This window comes from Myripristis murdjan, chromosome 8, assembly GCF_902150065.1.
Source record: "Myripristis murdjan chromosome 8, fMyrMur1.1, whole genome shotgun sequence".
NCBI lineage: Eukaryota > Metazoa > Chordata > Actinopteri > Holocentriformes > Holocentridae > Myripristis > Myripristis murdjan.
Window position 1 is genome coordinate 31364070 of NC_043987.1, and position 19763 is coordinate 31383832.

At 42.0% G+C, this 19763-nt stretch overlaps 1 protein-coding gene across 1 annotated transcript in view; it reads left to right on the forward strand.

The window, feature by feature from the left end:
• Positions 1-5317: 5317 nt before the first annotated feature.
• Positions 5318-19763, forward strand: part of LOC115363691 (GTPase IMAP family member 4-like) — a 55002-nt gene continuing 40556 nt past the window's right edge. The window contains exon 1 of the mRNA XM_030057969.1: positions 5318-5358. Coding sequence (XP_029913829.1) covers positions 5334-5358 — 25 coding nt within the window. The 5' untranslated portion in view covers positions 5318-5333. The remainder of the gene's footprint in view (positions 5359-19763) is intronic.

Consider the following 19763-nt stretch of genomic DNA (forward strand, 5'->3'; position numbering starts at 1 on the left):
TGTATTTTCGAGCTATAGCGAGCTATTGTCAATGAAAGATCTTAATAAGTCTGTCAATCATTCTGATGTCTTGCTGGGTAATATTATGGTTCCAAAAGGTGCCTTATTGTGTCGGGATATGAACTGTAAGAATGTACAACACTGTAAGGAATTATGCTCCCCCTTACCAAAACGAAGTAAACTTCTAGTTTACCTTTCCAAGCATACTTAAGTGGAGTTTGAGTATACTTTATCAAGTATACTTTCCTTACCAAGTATACTTGTATTTATGTACTAGTAGTGTACTTAGTGGTGTCAAATTATCGCGTTAATTGAGATTAATTAATTACAGTCATATTTAGCGCGTTATGTTTTTTAATCGAGTTAATCTAATTTTTAATCTCTAACTTTACTTTTTATAAAATCGGTTTGTAGGCGTTGGGCTTCCTGTGCTTAAGTTGTTGGGGGTGGAAAACAATGGTCAGTCACACCCTGAAGTGGACATTGATTGGAGGTCATTGTGTTTGTGCCGGCCTGTCACTGGCCCGGTGGCCTGACCGTCTTTTTTTTTTTTTTTAAACAGGTCGCCGGCCGGCTGGCCTCACCAGTCTGATCTTTTTTTTTTTTTTTTTTTTTTTTTTTTTAAGTCAGAGAGACAGGCCAGGCCAATCAGAGGCCAGCAACCTGTGAAGAGGTCAAGACATGATTGGTTTGTTTTGATTAACACCCGCCCCAACAGTCCGAGTCCGTTGTAAACAGGCAGCGCATGTTGAGGAGAGGGTGTCGCGACTCGTGTGTGTGTCTGACTGTGGAGGAGAGGAGAGGAGGTGGAAGAAAAGGTTGCGTGATCGAAGTTAATACATTACCGTATTTATCCGAATATAAGACGATATTTTTTCCATTGAAAATGCCCTGAAAAAACGCCCTCGTCTAATATTGGGGGTCTAAGCAAATATACATGTATTGTGCATATGTAAACCAGTAGGTAGGCTCGCCTGATGCCGCGATTACCGGCGAATGGCCGCATTGCGCAGTCACTGCAGCTGCGTATGAACAAAAATTGATATGGCAGTAGGCTATGTGTGCGCCGCTCACCTGTCAGATCCGGCAGACCAGACCCGGTGCCGCGGCCGGCTTGCCTGATGCCGACCGGTGGCTTTTTTATTCAAACAAGATTTTGTCCATATAATTTTTTTTTTTTTTTTCCCAAAAAAGGGTCTTGAAAAAGAAGGGTCGTCCCCCCGACCCGCATCGGACTGATCTGCTACAATAATGTAATGAATTTAAAGGGAAATACCTCAAGTTGAGGGCTTTTCTCAGCAATTTTAGGTGAGATTAAAAAAGAGATTAATTAGATCAATTAATTACAGATCATAATTAATTAATCTCTCAATTTTTTTAATCTCTTGACACCACTAAGTGTACTTACATATGTACTAGTTAGTATACTTACAAAGTATACTTATAATAAAAGTACCCTGATTTGGCCCATTTTTGAGTATACTCGAGTAAACTTCAAGGTTACTTTACTTATATATAAGTATACTTAAAGTATACTATTTCCTGTACTTGAGTTGTACTATTCTTTAGTTAAAGTAAACCATTCGTATACTCATTAGTGTACTTCAAGTACACTATTGCTTTACTTACTTTGCACTTTTATAAACTTAAAAGTGCACTACTCTTTTACCTTCAATGTACTTGAAATATACTTTACTTATACGTGATGCATACTACAACCATACTTGAATTTGTTGACCCGGCCGGGGATTGAACCCCCGACCTCCCAGTCTCAGGGTGGACGCTCTACCACTAGGCCGCTGAGTTGGCACAATGTAATTTGAATCAAATAGCTGAGTGGAGAGGTATCTCATGTGAATAAACACCTCTTGGAAAAAAATGCACTTTAATGAACGAAGAACTGAAAAATGCGAGGTACTGAATGAAAGTGTTACAGGGTTTGGGCGCCAACCCTGTGAGAGCAAATGTGACAAATAGGCATGGCATTCAAAACTTGTGTCAATCTTTGGGTAACCGCTTTACTGTTGGTGACTGCTTTTGGTCATATCGATGTTTTTTGATTGATGGAGATCTAACAATGCAGCACGCTTGAATGATGGCACATTTTGCCTGCTTGGCGACCTTGTGGTTTTTAAAAGCAGCTGTGAACATCAAAGCCCTGCAACTTGTGAGTGTGAGAAAAATTGTTGTATTTTAGTTGAGATGCTGAAAACAAACAGAAGGCCAGTGTGTAAAAACCCGCAAGTTGGGGTAGATAGTAATTTCATTAATGTTGTTAAGAAGACTGGTAATGTTTGTGCAATCTGGCCAAATATGGTCCCGAAAGATGTCCCTTACTCAAGTATACTTATAAGTATACTTTTTATGAACTAAGTATACTTTCTGTGCACTAATACTTAGGTAAGTATACTTTTCAGATTACTTTGAATGTACTATCAGGAATATACTTAACAAAAGTATACTTAGTTTATACTGACGAGCAACTGGCAACCTTGAACCTATAAACAGTATATACGTAAATATAGTAGTATTTAAGTGTAAATGTAGTCAAGTATAAGCAGTACACTACAGGTTCACTCACCGTGTATGTGTTATGGCAACTACCTCAAAGCAGCCAATGTGTAAAATAGCTATACAACAAGCCAGCTAATACAGTAAAATAACACTCCATGTTGCAAGCAGGTACAACATTTTTATATACTTGTACTAAGTTTTAACTACTATTGGATAATATACTTAAACTTAAAGTATATCAAGTATGTTATACTTGGAGTATACTTAATCTTTGTCTGTGTACTTGTCAGTATAAACTAAGTATACTTTTGTTAAGTATACTTGGCTCTTCAGGTGAGAAATTTAAAACCTTACTGTCTTCACTTTGCTGCAAATCAGTTTATAAATGAGTCATGGCAGTTTTACATATAACTAAAACGTTGTGTTTAATTATTTTCATGTATAATAAATAAATGAAATGTAATGAATTATGTTGGTCATATAATTTTTTTAAGATAAAACTATATCCTTAATTATAGACGTCCACAACTGGCACAGTAGGTCAGCAGGGGAGTTATCACATGAGGAAGGTTATGGACATTCTACAGCACGACGCTTCCAGTTTGTGTTGGGCTTTAGAGTGCAATTCCACAGGTGATCAGCTCCTGTCAAAGTCCGTCCAGCGGTCGTCTGTGGTCAGTTGCAGCGGCAGTAAGGGGAGAACCACCTTACTGAGCCGTCGGACTTGCTCTGGTCATCTCAGGATCAGTTGGTTCCGGTTCTGACACCTTCTTGCAGTGACTGGCGTGGACCCAAGTCGCCCTCTCAGCAACCGTCACAGCCGTGTGGGTGGTCAGCAACACCTGGTAGGGTCCTGTCCACCAGTGGGAGCGCCAGTTCTTCCTCCTGTGGTTCTTGATGACGTTCCAATCAATGGGCTGGATGGTGTGGAGTGGAGTGCTCGCCTTCTGGGGCTGGGCGTCACGGACCTGTTTTCTGACATCACATAGAGATCTGGTTAGAGATATGCAATACATTATCAGTTGATCTTCGCTGAGGGTGATGTCCTTTTCTGGTTCTGGGAGTTCCATTCCAACATTGGGTGGTGCTGCGAAGACAATCTCAAACGGAGAGAGGTTAAGGGAACCGCAAGTGTGCATTCTCATGTACATCAGCACGATAAGCAGAACCCTAACCCACATCAGGCCTGTGTCTTCACAACATTTAGTGAGTTTGTTCTTCAATGAAATCAAGCGTAATGTGTTCAAATGGTCTGGCTGTTGGTGGGTGTGCTCCTATGTGTGGTGTTTGTTCTCCTCTGCCTGTGTTGTTTCTGGCGCAGATGACGCATGGACCGCAGAAATCTGCTGCCACTGATGTAAAACCTTTGGTGTACCAGTGTTTTTGAACTGCTGTACACATCACTCCTTTTGACACATGGTCCAACCCATGTGTCAGCTGACAAAACAGTGAAAAAACTTTTAGGCAGGCAGGGTTTGTTGTCTGGGCCGCGCCACACACCATCAACCTGTTTACACCCATGTTGGGCCCAAAGTTTCAGTTCTGCAGGGGTCTGTAAGAGAAACCGCTGGGGTAGAAAGAACACAAAGAAAAACAGGAACTGGTTTCTGGGCTGTTGCTTTGGTGGCAGCATCTGCTCAAGCGTTAGCACAGGAAACGGAGTCAGTAGCAGAGGTGTGAGCTGCACATTTGCAGACCGCTATCTGTGCTGGGAGGAGAATAGCAAAGAGGAGATCAGCAAACTTCTCAGAAGGCTGGATAGGTTTACCATCAGATTTGAGGAAATTTCTATGCTTCCAAAGAGTGCCAAAATCATGTGCCATGCCAAATGGGTAACGGGAATCAGTGTAGATGGTAACAGACTTTCCTTTGGCCAATCGACAGGTAAAAAAAGAAACGTACCCGCAGAAGTCAGCAATGATATAGAAATGTACATATGTTGTTGATTTTATTGACATCAGGGTTCACTGTTTAGACCAGAGCCACTCAACTTAAGACGGCTCAGGGGCCACGCAGCAAAATTCAGCTGTGTCCAAGGACCGCAAGCTAAAAATGTCTGTCCTATTTTGGACGTTTAAACAATAATTTTGTCACAGGCTGCATGATGAGACTAAAACTTAATGAAACATACAGAAAACAGCTACATTTCTATCCAAGGCCAAACCTCACTGAATAAAAGAATTTCATGCAATGATTAATGATGAAATGATCAGGTTACAACAAAATGAGGCTTTATTCCCAAAATGTGAGCAGAATGGGCAGCTTGCTCAGAGGTTAATACTGAAATTATGCCACATCACACTCCCTTGGAACATTATAAAGTAAACAGGCTTCATTCACAAAATGTTAGTGATAGAAATGAATTGTCCGCAGACTCAAACTCAGTAATTAGACAGAATAACAATATTTTTATTATATGACAGTGGCGGGCCGCGTTCTATGTGTTGGATTTAAAGTCGTCTATTTGTATTTATAAAGAGACATGAAGAGATCCTCTAAATTAATCATTGTATCAACTTCTGTACTTTCAATATTTTCAAATGTGTGATCTGATGGGGCCAACCTCTGAAGGAAATTACAAAATGTACCCATATTTCATCTTTTGCCATAGCTAGATAAAAGTATCAAACCATGTGTTAAAATGCACCAGATTACAGGAAATGATGTCACACATCAGTGAGCTGGTTCATGAGAAAACACCCACAGTCGTCATGTTGATAACAGAAAGAGCTCTTGATTTAGGGGAGGGAACTGCAGAAAAACGGCAGAGCAGCATTTGAGACCGGACATCGGAGATCTGCAACCTCAACAAGACGATCATGGCCAGCAAACTTTCTCAGCCTGGTAAGGAAAGTAAACTTTACTGTACTTTTGCTTAGATGTCATTTGGGTTTGGCAAGGCACAGAATTTTTCACAAATATGAACTAGAAAAGTACAAATTCTCTCTTCTGAAGTCACAAAAAGATTTAGCTTCCAGTCTCACCTGTAACTGTAACAAGCAGTTCTTACTGGTACACAGTATAAAGACAATATTAAGTAAAAATAATAATGATAAAATGCACCCTCTCTTTTGAAAAGATCATGGGTGCCAGAAGCAAAAAAAAAAAAAAAAATGTGGGGCAGCACTGTTGCCTCACAGTGAGAAGGTCCTGGGTTCGATTTCCACCCAGAGTCCTTTCTGTGTGGAGTTTGCATGTTCTCTCCATGTCTGCGTGGGCTTCCTCCGGGCACTCCGGTTTCCTCCCATCGTCCAAAGACATGCAGGTTAGGTGAATTGGAGAAGCTAAATTGCCCCTAGGTATGACTGTGTGTGTGAATGTCAGTGTTTGTCTGTCTGCCCTGCGATGGACTGGCGCCCTGTCCAGGGTGTTTCCTTGCCTTCGCCCTATGAGTGCTGGGATTGGCTCCAGCAACCCACTGCAATCCTAGTGAGGATAAGCGGTTTAGAAGATGAATGAATGAATGAATGGAAAAAAAAACTGTGGGTAGGACAGCTTAAAAGGCGGGCTAGGGCAATTCCTTTATGGCTGTGGCCACACACACACACGCGCACACAGTAGTTTTCATGCTAGCTATCTGTTTTAACAGATAGTGAGCCTACTAGTGACCTGTAATTCAATGCTGAGTTTTATTGCAGCGGAATGGATTTGAGTCAGCGCAGAATGGCAGACAAGGCAGTAGCAAAAACGTGGTGTGGAGTTTATTTAACCTTTCTTTCAAAGAGCAAGCGCCACGGAATGGAGTTTACCGACAGCATGCTGAAAATGCTGTTGTTTCCAGACGTTAAAAGTGGTTGGTCTGATATTACTGGGCCTAAATACCTAAATAAAATATGATTGATTGATTAAAAAGTGTGTGGGTCTTGTCCCACTCACTTACAATGGCTCCAGCACCCATGGAAAAGATATTTTTATTCTGACAATAAATAACAAATATGATGTTTCAGTCAGAGTATCGTCACACCGTATTCAGTCTTACATTCAGTTCTTTAATCTCACTATAACTAATATGCTGGCCTAATAACACAACAGAGCGGCTCTGACACATAAAACAGGACATCAGGATGTGGTTTCAGGGTCTTTCTGTCAAAGGAGTTTGTGGTGAAGTCGCCCGAGTTGTGGAAACACCTGTGCAGGAAGATCAGCAGGGCCGAGTCACCGCTCAAAATCTCAACACATGTTAACATTCTCACTTTTGCTATTATTATTATTATTATTATTATTATTATTATTATTAGTGTTACTCCATACCTGGCACTCAGAAAATCAGCGTTTTTTTGTCTTTTTACTTTTAAAACCTAAAGATTTTTCTGTCGATCATTAATGAAAGTAAGTAAAAAAAAAATAGCATACATACATTTTTTCTACATAAACTGGAGTGCAACACTGTATTGACTTTGCACTGTGTACGCATTTTTTTTTCTCAAATTGTGTCACTCAGTTTGAAGTTCTCATCAGCCCACACAACATGAAAAGGAAGCAAAAACAACTTCCCTGACCCTAACCCTAGACAGAAGACATCACCTCAATCCAGCCACCTGATTGGACTTTTATCACACCATTGAATGGATGTTGTCACTGTTTGCCATGGTTTTTATATTTTTTATTCTTCTAATGGAATAAAAAGTACCCAGACTTGCAGAAGAGCAGCAGTAATGTAATCTATTACTGTCTTGTTCCCCAGTAACACCTCTGAAATGTGGAGGACAAGAGAAAAAGTTTGGAGGTAGTACTTGCAGCGTTACAATCTGCCTCAGGCCGTGAGATTATACCACATTTGTGGTTTTGCATGAATTAAAAGACAGTGTTGGCAGGTTGATGATGCATATTTAAATGTGGATGTCAAGCCTGAGGCAGATCTTACCACATCAATAATGTCCTTGTAAAATTCTTCAACAGAGAAACAAGAACTACGGATTGTGCTCGTTGGGAAGACTGGAGTTGGGAAAAGTGCAACTGGAAACACCATCTTGAGGAGAGAAGCTTTTCCCTCTAAGCTGTCCTTTTCCTCATTGACAACAGAGTGCAAAAAGGAAAAAGAAGAGTTTGATGGCCAGTCTCTGGCTGTTATTGATACTCCAGGTCTGTTTCCCACCACAAATCAACAGGGTCACCCGGATTGGCATGACAAAACTAAACAAGATGAGGTACTGAAAGAGGTCATAAGATGCATCTCACTTGCTGCTCCTGGTCCTCATGTGTTCCTGGTTGTGATCCAGCTGGGCAGATTCACACCAGAAGAACAGAAAACAGTGGAAATCATTCAGGGAGTCTTTGGTGAAAAGGCAGAAAGTTACACTATGGTCCTGTTCACCCATGGAGATGATCTGGAAGCTGAAGGAGGCTCTATTGAAGAAATCATTGATGAAAATCAAAATCTCAACGACTTCATCCAGAAATGCCGTGGAGGATATCATGTTTTCAACAACAGAAGTGATGATCCATCTCAAGTTGCTGAGCTGCTGCAGAAGATCAAAAAAATGGTGCAGAGAAATGGAGGAAGCCACTACATCAATGAAATGCTCCAAGAGGCTGAGGAAGCCATAAAAACAGAAATTATACAACTTAGGACAAATGACCCCAATCTGACACGTGAAGAAGCAAGAGAAAGGGCTGAAGAAGACAATTCTTTCATTAAGAAGTGTGTTCCACTTGTGCTAGGTGCAGCTGTAGTTGGAGGTGTAGCAGGAGCTGCAGCTGCAGCTGCAGGTCTAGCTGCTACTGTTCCAGGTCAAGCTGTGGGTGTAGCTTCAGTGGGAGCTGCAGTGACAGCAGCTGTTGGTGGTCCAGTGAGAGCTCAAGTGAAAGATGCAATGGGACGTGTGGCAGGGGCAGCAGTGGAAGAACTTCGTGCCGTCATTGCTGAGAAATGCACCACACAGTGAATTGTAAATATCTCCAGTCATTCGTTGCAAATTAGGCCCATACTCAAAAATGAAGAAAGAGGAAAATCATGATGGAAAATGTGATTTTTAAATATTATTTTGTTTTGATTATGCCATGTCATATTAAAAAATATAACAATTATTAATGTTAACTGATAGTTTGTTCAAACAATGAGCAACTTGGCTGATAATGCTCCTTTCTAATCAAAAAGATTTCACACCTGTCAGTTGCATACATTTATATCTATCTATCTATCTGTCTATCTGTCTGTCTGTCTGTCTGTCTGTCTCTGTCTCTCCCTCTCTCTGTATCTATGTCTATATCTATCTATCTATCTATCTATCTATCTATATCTTTATTGTTATAGTCTGGATTTTGATGGTATGTTTTGGTTGTTTGGGGGGTGTTTTGGTTATTCTTGATTTTTTTTTTTTTTTTTTGCTTGCAGTGTTGGAGTATGGCAGAAGCAGGGCTGAGCTGTTTTCTCCTGAGGTTCGGGGAGGCACTGGGCGTGGTTTCATCTCCTCACTCTGGACAGCACACCTGATGGCAGTCACCTTGTTACCTTCTCCACATAAGCCAGCTCAGACTTCACTCCAGTGCCAGATAATTCCGTCTTGTTTGGTAGAGCCAGTTCTCAAACTTGTTAGTGTTTTTGCTGTTTTCTCCTGCATTGATAGTCATTCTCTGACCACCATTTTGTCTTTTTCCAGCCCCGAGCCTCGCTGCCCCCAGCTCCTGCCTCCTGCTGCCCTCCACCTGCTGAGACTGTTTTGTTTGCACCCGGAGCATTAGTTTGGACAATAAAACCTTCTTTTGAACTTTGATTCTCAGTCTCCTGCTACTTGGGTCCACTTAGTCCTCCAGGCCGTAACATATATATATATATATATATATATATATATATATATATATATATATATATATATATATATATATATATATATACACAGTCGTATGAAAAAGTTTGGGCACCCCTCTGAGATTTCATGATAATTTGCTCTACCTTTATAAGAGAAGATCACAGCAACAAGATTTGTTTTCATACAGAGATGTAGACATTTGAGTGATGTAGACATTTGACCGAAATTCTTAGAGTAACAGTACATAGTTTTATTATAATAAAATAAAATGTAAAATGCAAAATGCAAAAGTTTGGGCACCCTTTTAATCGCATTCATTTCAAGACCTGTAGGGATTTATAGCTGACAGGTTGCAGCACAAAATTGCTTTGATTAGCTCGTTAGACCTTCTATTACAAAGACAGGTGGAACCAATCATGAAAAAGGCTGTTTCACATAGGTAATTTCTGGCTGTGCTTATCCTAGGTTCCTTCCTAGGCCGCGTTCAGACTGCAGGCGAATCTGGTTGAAATCAGATTCCTTCTCAAATCCGATTTTTAGGGCTGACTGTCCACACTGTTTTTAGCACACTGTTTTTTTAGCAAGTGGCCCAGTCTGACTCTGTTCAGACTGGGCCACATCACTGACCGATCTGACAGGTTGCTGTAGCAACGACGTTGGCGCGGAGGCGTCATTCAGCACGCGTAGTGCGTGACGTCATATAATTGTGACAGCGGCAACAACAACAACAACAACAACAAACATGGAAGTTGGTCACTTAAGTATTCTGGCCTGGTCACTGTCCAGTAGAGGTGTAGAGCATCTGAGACGCATCAGACATGTCCAACGCCGGAGGAGACTACGTTTATATGCAATGATGCTTCGGGCAGCACTCACTGCAGTGCTAGGGTGACCACCTGTCCTGCGTAGCGCGTGCACATACAGCGTTTGAAGCCCATTTCACGCGTCCCGCAAATTGAGACCGTGTCCCGCATAATCAATGCTTGCTCTCAAAAAAAAAAAAAAAGAAAAAAAAAAAAGCTAGTTCACCCGGGGGATAGGGTGATGCGCGTTAGTTTTTCTCCTCCTGCGCTGCTGTCTGCACATGCTGGGCGTATGTGTGTGTGTGTGACTGAGGAGCACACACCCACCGGCGCTGTCTGAAGCGTAGCGCGGTGAGAACAAAGTTAAAACAGTAGCACACTGACATAGATTATTAACAAAGTGAAGAGTTGCCACTCCACTGTATTTTCACTGGCTAACAGCAGCACACTGGCTTAGCTTGTCTATTCAGAGAAGCGGTATCACTTCAGCTTATTTTTCAATCTATGTTATCGAAGGCATACTACCACTCATTCATTGGTAGCTGAATTGTTAGGTCTGTTTGATAAGCAATTTACATTTTTAAAATAATAATAATAATAATTTAACATATTGTTAAATTAAAAAAAGCCAACATGATGCAGGTCAAAGACTAAAAAAAGACTATTGACTAAAACTAGACTAAAATACTTTGTAATTTAGTTGACTAAAACTAGACTAAAATACTTTGGATTTTCTTTGACTAAAACTAGACTAAAATGCTAAGACTTTTCATCGACTAAAATATGACTAAAACTAATAAGGGCATTTGACACAAGACTAAGACTAAAATTAAATTGAAAATAGCCAACGAAATTAACACTGTTATAAGCTATTTAATTTTATTTATATTTTCCATTGCAATTTATTCACTTTAAATAAAAAGTAAATCTTAAGTAGAAGTTCATCTGTCAATTAATTGAAATGTTTAAAATATTATGAATATCTTTTATTTAGAAAAAAAAAAAACACATTGAAAGCTAAGGGCTCATTAACAAGGGTGGCCTATTCATGAGCATACAGCAGCAATTGCATATGTTAGGGGAACAGGGCAACAATAATATACCATGTAAAGTGGTATCTGCTAGAAATCGGTAAACCGGTATCGGTGAGTCAGCCCGCCGAGTGGGGGCGCCGCCACGCCGGGCGGTGTCCCACATTGTCCCTCAGAATCATACCCCTTGTCCCCCATTGGGCTTATTAGCAGGTGGTCACCCTACACTGCAGGCGTGTCTGTGCAGCGAGAAGTGTGGTGCCACCCGAAAAGCTGCGACTGGTGGGAAAATGTGGTCCTTGCCAGTTTCGATGACGATCAGTGGCTGGCTAATTTTCGCATGTGCCGGGCAACGTTTAACATGCTGACAGATCGCCTACAGCCAAGGCTGTCACGCCAGGACACGCACCTCAGGCTGGCAATACCGGTTGAGAAGCGAGTTGCTGTTGCATTGTGGTGGTTAGCCACAGGTTCCGGGTACCGCACAGTTCGCATCTGTTCGGCATAGGGAAGGCAACGGTGTGCGTTGTTGTAAGTGAGGTGTGCACCGCGTTGACCTCCCTGCAGAAAGAATACATAAGGCTTCCTGTGGGAGATCACCTGCAGCGCATCGTCCGGGGCTTCCTCACGCGATGGGGGTACCCTCGCTGCGGGGGATACTTTGATGGGACACACATCCCAGTGATAGCACCCCAACAAAACCACACCGAGTACTACAACAGGAAAGGGTGGCATTCTGTGATCCTGCAAGCGGTGTGTGATCATCAATCCAGGTAAAAGTTTTTGTTTTTACTACTACTGAGCAATAGGATGCTAATCAGAAACACTGCCATGTTTATAGCCACTTTCCCTGCTCATAACTGTGGGCTATTACTGTCATTAATATTCATCTGTAGTATGCAGCCAGCATAACATATACATTAAAGTTATTACTCTTGTTACAGTGTTACATCTTCCTCTGTTCATGGTATGTTATTATTGTCACAGGTTTACAAACATCAATGTGGGCTATCCTGGGAGTGTGCATGACTGTAGAGTGTTGCACAACTCTGACCTCTACAGAAGAGGCGAGGGAGGAACTCTCTTTCCACAAGTAAGTGTTAAGGCTGTTTCTTGGTAAACATCATTTATGTGGAGCAGTCACAGTAGAACTCACTTTCAGTACTGTTCAATCACTCCAGGACACGGAAGTCATCTGTGGCACAGCAGTGCCCATCATGCTACTCGGTGATCCAGCCTATCCCCTGCGGAGCTGGATCATGAAGGGATACCCTGAGGGTGGGCTGTCAGAGGACCAACGCCGCTTCAACCACAGTCTAAGCAGAGCCAGGATGACCATTGAGTGCGCCTTTGGAAGACTCAAGAGCAGGTGGTGGTGCTTGAGCAAACAGCTGGATGTGGACATCATGAATGTGCCTTATGTCATCACAGGTACCTACTGTTAACTTACTGTGTGTGATAACTTACTGAGTCATTCCTTTCTTTGGTCTTTGTTATTCTTTGCATGTAGGAGCCAGCAATAACTGTTCAGTGCACAGTGCCTCTTTTGACATACATGTGACAAACAATTGTGAAACCTCATGACACAAAAACCTGTGAATATATACAGACAAATAAGGGAGAAAATATTGAGGCACCCCTGTCTCTACGTAAATTAATAGAAAGTGAATATATTCAGAGCAAGGCAGCAAGTCAGACATACACATCAAGCAAAATCTGAAGGTGCAGGTCATATGGTTGTGTCAAATAAAAAACAAAGTGCATCTCACAAGGAGAGCATGTCAAAATTTGTGGGGAAAAAAGTGAACTAACAACCTCCACAACTGCAATAATAATGTCATTTTACCTTTACAGCTTGCTGTGTTTTACACAACATCTGTGAGGTCCAAGGGGATGTTTGTGAAGACTAGTGCACAAGAAGCACTACCAATGGCGGAGTCCAATGACAACGCTGAACACCTCATTGGGCCACAGAGTTTTTTTTTTTTTTTTTTTACTGTAATGTTATTAAAGTGCAACTTAAATGCATGAAACAGTTCAATTTGCTGTTCTTCAGTGGCAGTACAAAACTACAAAACTGTTTTTATGTAAACAAACTTTCATGTACACGTACATGTACATTAATGTAATAAAATTTAAATCAACACTTGAATACATGTCTTGTATTATTGAACAAATTAACAAATATGAAACTGCCTAGTTGTTTGAATAGTAACTTTGGCCATCATGAGGAAAATGGTCATCCATGAGGCCTTGCAGATATGATGTTTGAGGCAGGTTATGCAGCGGCGGAGGCATCCTTGGCAGATATGGTTGTTGGTGTGATGCTCCTGGGGGAAAGGAAGGGTGGTGGCTGGGAGGAACTGGGGGACAACGCTGGGATTTCCCATCCTTTATGAGCTCAACAAGATAATTCATCATGGTCATCTCATGTTTGTGCTGTGCGGCCTGCATCTCCAGTAGAACACGATTGTCTTCTTGCAGCACCTCACCCATTTTTTTGGCAAACGCATCCAAAGCTGCCTCCATTTTGTTTTTGCACTTATGGCTTGTTGTGGTGCCTGAAGGGGGTATAGATGTTAGACTAATTTTGCTGCTTTTTTTGCACCCTCTACTGTGTCTACAATATATTCACCACGTGTGTCTCTTGATCTGTCTGTCTACCATGGTTTCTGAACCTACAGTACTTAAACTACTAAGCTACTACTACTACTAAGCTGTTTGTACATTAAATTAATTAAATAAGTTGAGTGCATGATGGTAATCTTAACCCTCAACCCCAGTATTAATGACATGCTGTTTCAGCAGTTATTTCATTTCTCACTCAGAATTAAGATTTTCAACGACTACACTATCACAAACTGTCACTTGATAATTACATGAAGTAAGGCTAGTAATTTGTCTGATGCATCATGTTTATGAATATGACTTACCACGTTCTGAAGTACTTCCAGAGGAGTTTTCACTTCCAGATGTGACAGAGGGAGTACCAAAGTGGGTCGAGTAGTGTCCAGGAGTTCCACTCCCAGAGGAAGCTGGACTTGGACTTCTGATGCTTGTATTAGCAGACTCAGAGTATGTGTCATCTAGGAAAGCATGGAAAGATAACAAGTCAGAGTTAAAGCAATTATTTATTTCACCAATTAATCGCCCGGCCGCAAATAGCCGCCGGGTTCTTATAAACGCCTGGGGTCTGCACACATTTTGCGTATTAAACGCCCACCCGAATAACCGCCGGGGCGATTATTTGCATTATATTGAGGTAACCCAAAATAAGGCTACTCACCTTATTTTTGCAGCAGTAAACCGTTATCCACACAATAACTGTGCGGCACTTTCGTTTTCTGTCAAAATAAGAGAGCTAGCTAACATTAGAAAAAAAAGGGTGCACCGTAATCTTAAATTGCCTGACTATAAATATGTTGGACGGTAACTGTCATCACGATAATGGCCTGGTGCAGGTCTGTGCAAAAATAAATAAAGGCCTGCAGCGAAAAGCCGCCTGGTTCTTTTAAACGCCCGGGGTCCAAGTTGATTTTGCGTATTAAACGCCCGGGCGATTAATTGGTGAAATACGGTAGTTGGTTGTAACATAACACTGACAGGTCGGTAATGTACGCTGTATAGCAGGAAAGAAACGTGTTTCAGCGTCGTTAACTGTAACTCGTTTTACCAACGTTACTAGACCATTACATTAGCCTGTACACGGCAGTTTACCTGGCTAATTTAAATTAACGTTACTCACCTGTATTGCCGCTATTCTCCTCCTCGCCTTCCTCATCAGGTGCGGAGCTGTCCAGCACAACCAGTGGCCGGACACTGGGCCTGTCCCCAAGGATGGCGTCTAATGCCTCATAAAAGGGGCAATTGTTTCTCCCTGCCCCACTTTTGTTGTTTTCATCCTTAACCTCTTTATATTTAGTTTTTAAACTTTTTATTTTTCTCTGGCACTGCAGCCACGTCCGCCTGAACCCCCTCTCTCTCACTGACCGCGAAATACTTTCATATATTGACTTGTTTCGATACATGCCCTCCAGCTTAGCTTGAACGGCGCTGTCTCCCCAGAGGCTGATGAGGCAGTGTGTTTCATCTTCGGTCCAGGGGCTGGTGTTTTCCACCTCTTCTGTCTGCTCCATTTCATTCAGTTGCTCCGCGCACCTTGACTGTCGCTCTGTGGTCTGGCGCACTGTTGCGTCGCGTAGAGTGACGTCACGGACAGTCAAAACCGATCTGAGTGTTTGGAGCTGTTCAGACTCAGACGCATCTGTCCAAATGCGATCTGAAACTACCTCCCGAATGTGGTTTCGATCAGATTTGCAAAACTCGGATTTCATGTGATTTGTGGCTGTTCAGACTACAAAAGAGCCATCCAGTTTCAATCTGGATGGGCTAAAAATCGGATTTGGGCTGGCAGTCTGAACGCGGCCTTAGAGAATGGCAACATGGGTGCCTCTAAACAACCCTGACTGACCTAAAAACTAAGATAATTTGTTATTATGACTTAGAAGAAGGGTACAAGAAATTATCTCGAAGGTTTGGACTGTCTGTCCCCACAGTCAGAAATGTAGTACAGAAATGGAAGGCGTGCATGTAACACCCATTCGGATCCTGTCTGCCTGGTTGGGGTAAAATTATCTCCACTGTGCATGTGTGCTACGTCAGTGAGACAGTGGTTCTGACCCCGCCAGCTTTCACTTCTACGGTCTGATGGATGACTTGATGGGAGATCGGCTGTTGTCGAACTTGTCTTGCAACGGCGTGGATGTTGGTTTGGAGGAGGAAAGTTTTAACACGCCTGAGGACTACAACTCTGAGGTTCCTCGAGAAGATGGCAGCATTGCCGGTAAGCTAGCACCTGCTCATGTTACAGTAACTAAAGTTAACTAACGTTGCCTGCGTAAAACTTAATGGGAAACCGTTACCAGCCAGCCAACGTGGGCTGGTTAGTTAGCATTCAAACTAATATTTGGTGTGACCACCTTTTGCCTTCAAAACAGCATTCTTACTTTGCAGCATTTTTTCACACCTGCCTAAAAGTTTTGCACAGTACTGTCTGTGTGTGTGTGTGTGTGTGTGTGTGTACAATCTTTTTTGGTTTTTGGAATTTCTGAATGAAATAAATGGTATATAGATGTCCTACCAACAGTTGTTGTCGTCAACAGCTTGCAGCACATATGACGGCCAACCTTTACGGTTAACAAAGTCTTTATATCCATCTGAGGGAGGAAGGACAGGGATGTGCGATCCGTCGATGAGTCCCATAATCTGGGGGATGTGATGAGAAGCCTCAAAAGCTCTGGCAATCTCCAATGCCTCCTCGTCAGTTGGTACACGGATCAGCTGTTTGATTGGCCCCCTCATCATACTTTTACACAACATATATATTAACTTTTTGACACTGCTCTTACTGATTCCAAACTGATTTGCTATGACTCTATATTCGGCACAGCTGCCCAATTTATACAGTACAATCGCAACTCGCATGATGAGCGGAACTGGAGTTCTCACGGTCACCTCTTCTGGGGCCATATGCCTCTCCATCAAAGTGCATAACTTCATGAACGGCAGTCGTGTCATTCGGAAATTTTGCTTCCACTCCTGATCCGTGAACTCCACGAGAACTGCGCGCTCCCACCAGTCTTTACTTCTGACCTTCATCCACTGGCTCCTGGTCCTTGGTGGAGGAGGGGGCACTAAATTTAATGTACCTCTAATGATGAACATGTCATCCTGCTCTCTCCTCCTGTAACGCAGGAGCAGTAACGTTATGTACTGCTGAGCCTGTAGCTTAACTACCGTGAACAGCAAAAGCAAAAGTATGCATGTAAACACACGATGAATGTCCATATTTTAAAAATAAACTAAAATAAAATAACATAAAAATACATAAACAGACACTGCGCCACAGGGGAGTAAAATAAAATGTGAGAGGCACAAAGAGTAAACGAGGTCAGGACGTTTGTTTACAACACAGGCGGAAGTAAAGCTTCTTCTACTACTACTATTTCCGGAAAATTAGACAACTCCGCGCATGCCCAAATGATTTATTCTGATCAAACGCTTGGTGCATGTATACGCACGTCATGATCGGATCATTTTAGGAGGTGTCTACAGGCTGTTATTGCAGCAAAAGGAGGCTCTACTAAATATTAATGGAAATATTTCTTTGGGGTGCCCAGATTTATGCACATGCCTATTTTTGTTTAAATGCACATAAAAATGTTTCTGTTGGACCAATAAAAATGATTTCACTACTGAGATGTTTCTGTTTCCATAAGGTATAACATACACTACTCACAAAAAGTTAGGGATATTCGGCTTTCGGGTGAAATTTCAGGATGAACCTAAAATGCATTATTACCTTTACAGGTGAACTTAATGTGACCTTCTGTAAACTTTTGAATGCACAAAAGTTTACAACTTTTGTGCATTCAACTGTTCAGTGTTTCAGTACTTTTTGCACAAGTTGCTGTTCTCTAACAAGGAGCTTAACGGCAAAATTCACAACAGGTGTTTGATCCATGAATCGACCAATAAATTTCCTGGTTCAATTAGAATTGGTATTTAAACAGTCCTCCTCATCATGCTGTTCACATTTTGACATCATGAGACCAAGACAACACCTAACAATTGATCAGCAGCACCTCGCCATTGCGAGGCTTCAAACAGGATGTTCTCAGACAGAAGTGGCCACTGAGCTTAGAGTGTCACAGAGTGTCATCAGCAGGTTGCAACAGAGATACAGAGAGACTGGAAGAGTCACAGAAAGGCATAGAAGTGGACGTCCTTTGGCCACATCCCACACTGATGACTGCTTCATTGTGAACAGTGCCCTGTGGAACCGGATGATGAATGCCACTCAACTCCAGGCACGTTAAAGGGAGGTGAGAGGCACCCAAGTGTCACGTCAGACCATTCGAAACCGTTTACATCAGCTTCGTCTGCGTGCTAGACGACCTGCAAGGGTACCTGACCACACCACCAGGCACAGGTGTCATTGTCTTGCATGGGCTAGGGAGCATTTACGCTGGACGAGGGACCAGTGGGCCTCAGTGCTGTTCTCTGATGAAAGCCAATTCATGTTTAGCAGAAATGATGTCCGCCAATAATGTTTGAGATGTCAAGGAGAGCGCTATGCATCAGCCACTGTTGTCACCAGACAAGCCTTTGGTGGTGGTGGTGTTACTGTGTGGGCAGGTGTGTCTAGTCAGTACAGAACTGCCCTAATGGTACAGTGACAAGCCCATACTACCTTAATAACATCATTAATCCAGTCATTGTGCCTCTGCATGAACAACACAGGCCTAATTTCATCTTCATGGACGACAATGCTCCAGCTCATCGAGGTCGTATCATTAGGGAACGGCTGCTGGAGACTGGGGTACCTCAAATGGAGTGGCTTGCACTTTCTCCAGACCTGCATCCCATAGAAAACCTATGGGATCAGCTGAGTCGCCGTGTAGAGGCTCGGAGCTCTGTACCCCGGAACCTCAATGTCCTGAGGGCCGCCCTTCAAGAAGAGTGGGATGCCATGCCTCAGCAGACAATAAGTCGACTTGTGAACAGCATGAGACGTCGTTGTCAAGCTGTAATTGATGCTCAAGGGCACATGACAAGTTATTGAGACATTGACATTTTTTGTTGTGGTATACCCACCACTGTTGTTGGCTTTTGTTTCAATAAATGGTTTGAGATGAGGAAATCACCAGTGTATGCTTCTACTTAAATGCCCTACTTTCATGATATAATATCACTGTAGCGTGAACTTTTTACATTTTCCGTAAATTTCACCCGAAAGCCAAATATCTCTAACTTTACAGTGATTACAGTGATTTTCCTAAGGGGTGCCTGATATATAGCTATCATATATAGCTATCATGAAGCGCAATTACCAATCCGGAAGCCAGAAAATTAGGTTTAATGTGTCTTGTTCAACTGGTGTAATTTAGCAGCAGGTACGCTAGCAACAAAATACATGGGTAATGTTTTGTCAGGTAAGCTACCTACCGGTCAGATTTTTAGCTCCCAGGACTGTCCCAGCTCAAGGAACACTTGAAATGTACCAAACTGTGTGGCAGCTACAGCGATGCAATGCACATTTAGTACAGAATTTTCAGATGATCTTAAAAGTTGCCAGACAACGCCAACCTGGGAATTTCACCCAGAGAATTATTTCATTTATATGTTTATGACACAGGTTTGTTACTCAGAGGGCAGGAGACGAGGTTCAAGAATACAAAATATTTTATTTTACAGGTTCTAAAATATAGATTCTTTTAAAAAACACACACCACCAACCAAACTAAAAATCACCCACGCACACGTGACACACACTCTGTGAAGTGAACCAAATCCCTAACCCAGCACACACGAAAGGGGGGGACCCACCACCCGAATCACCAGCACCACCACCAGCCTTCAGCAAATGAAAAGGATAACAAATTAATGAGGGAAAATAAACAAATAAGCACAACAAAATCCACTAACTGAACAAAATGTAAAGAACAACAAGGTTCGAATTAATATTATACAATATACAAATACCCAAATGAAACAAAACAAAAAGGAATAAACTGATAGAATTAATCCAAACTAAAAGAAAAGAATATAACTACCAATCAATCACACATTTAAAAAGATCAGTCCATATTTAGCTCCGGCTGACC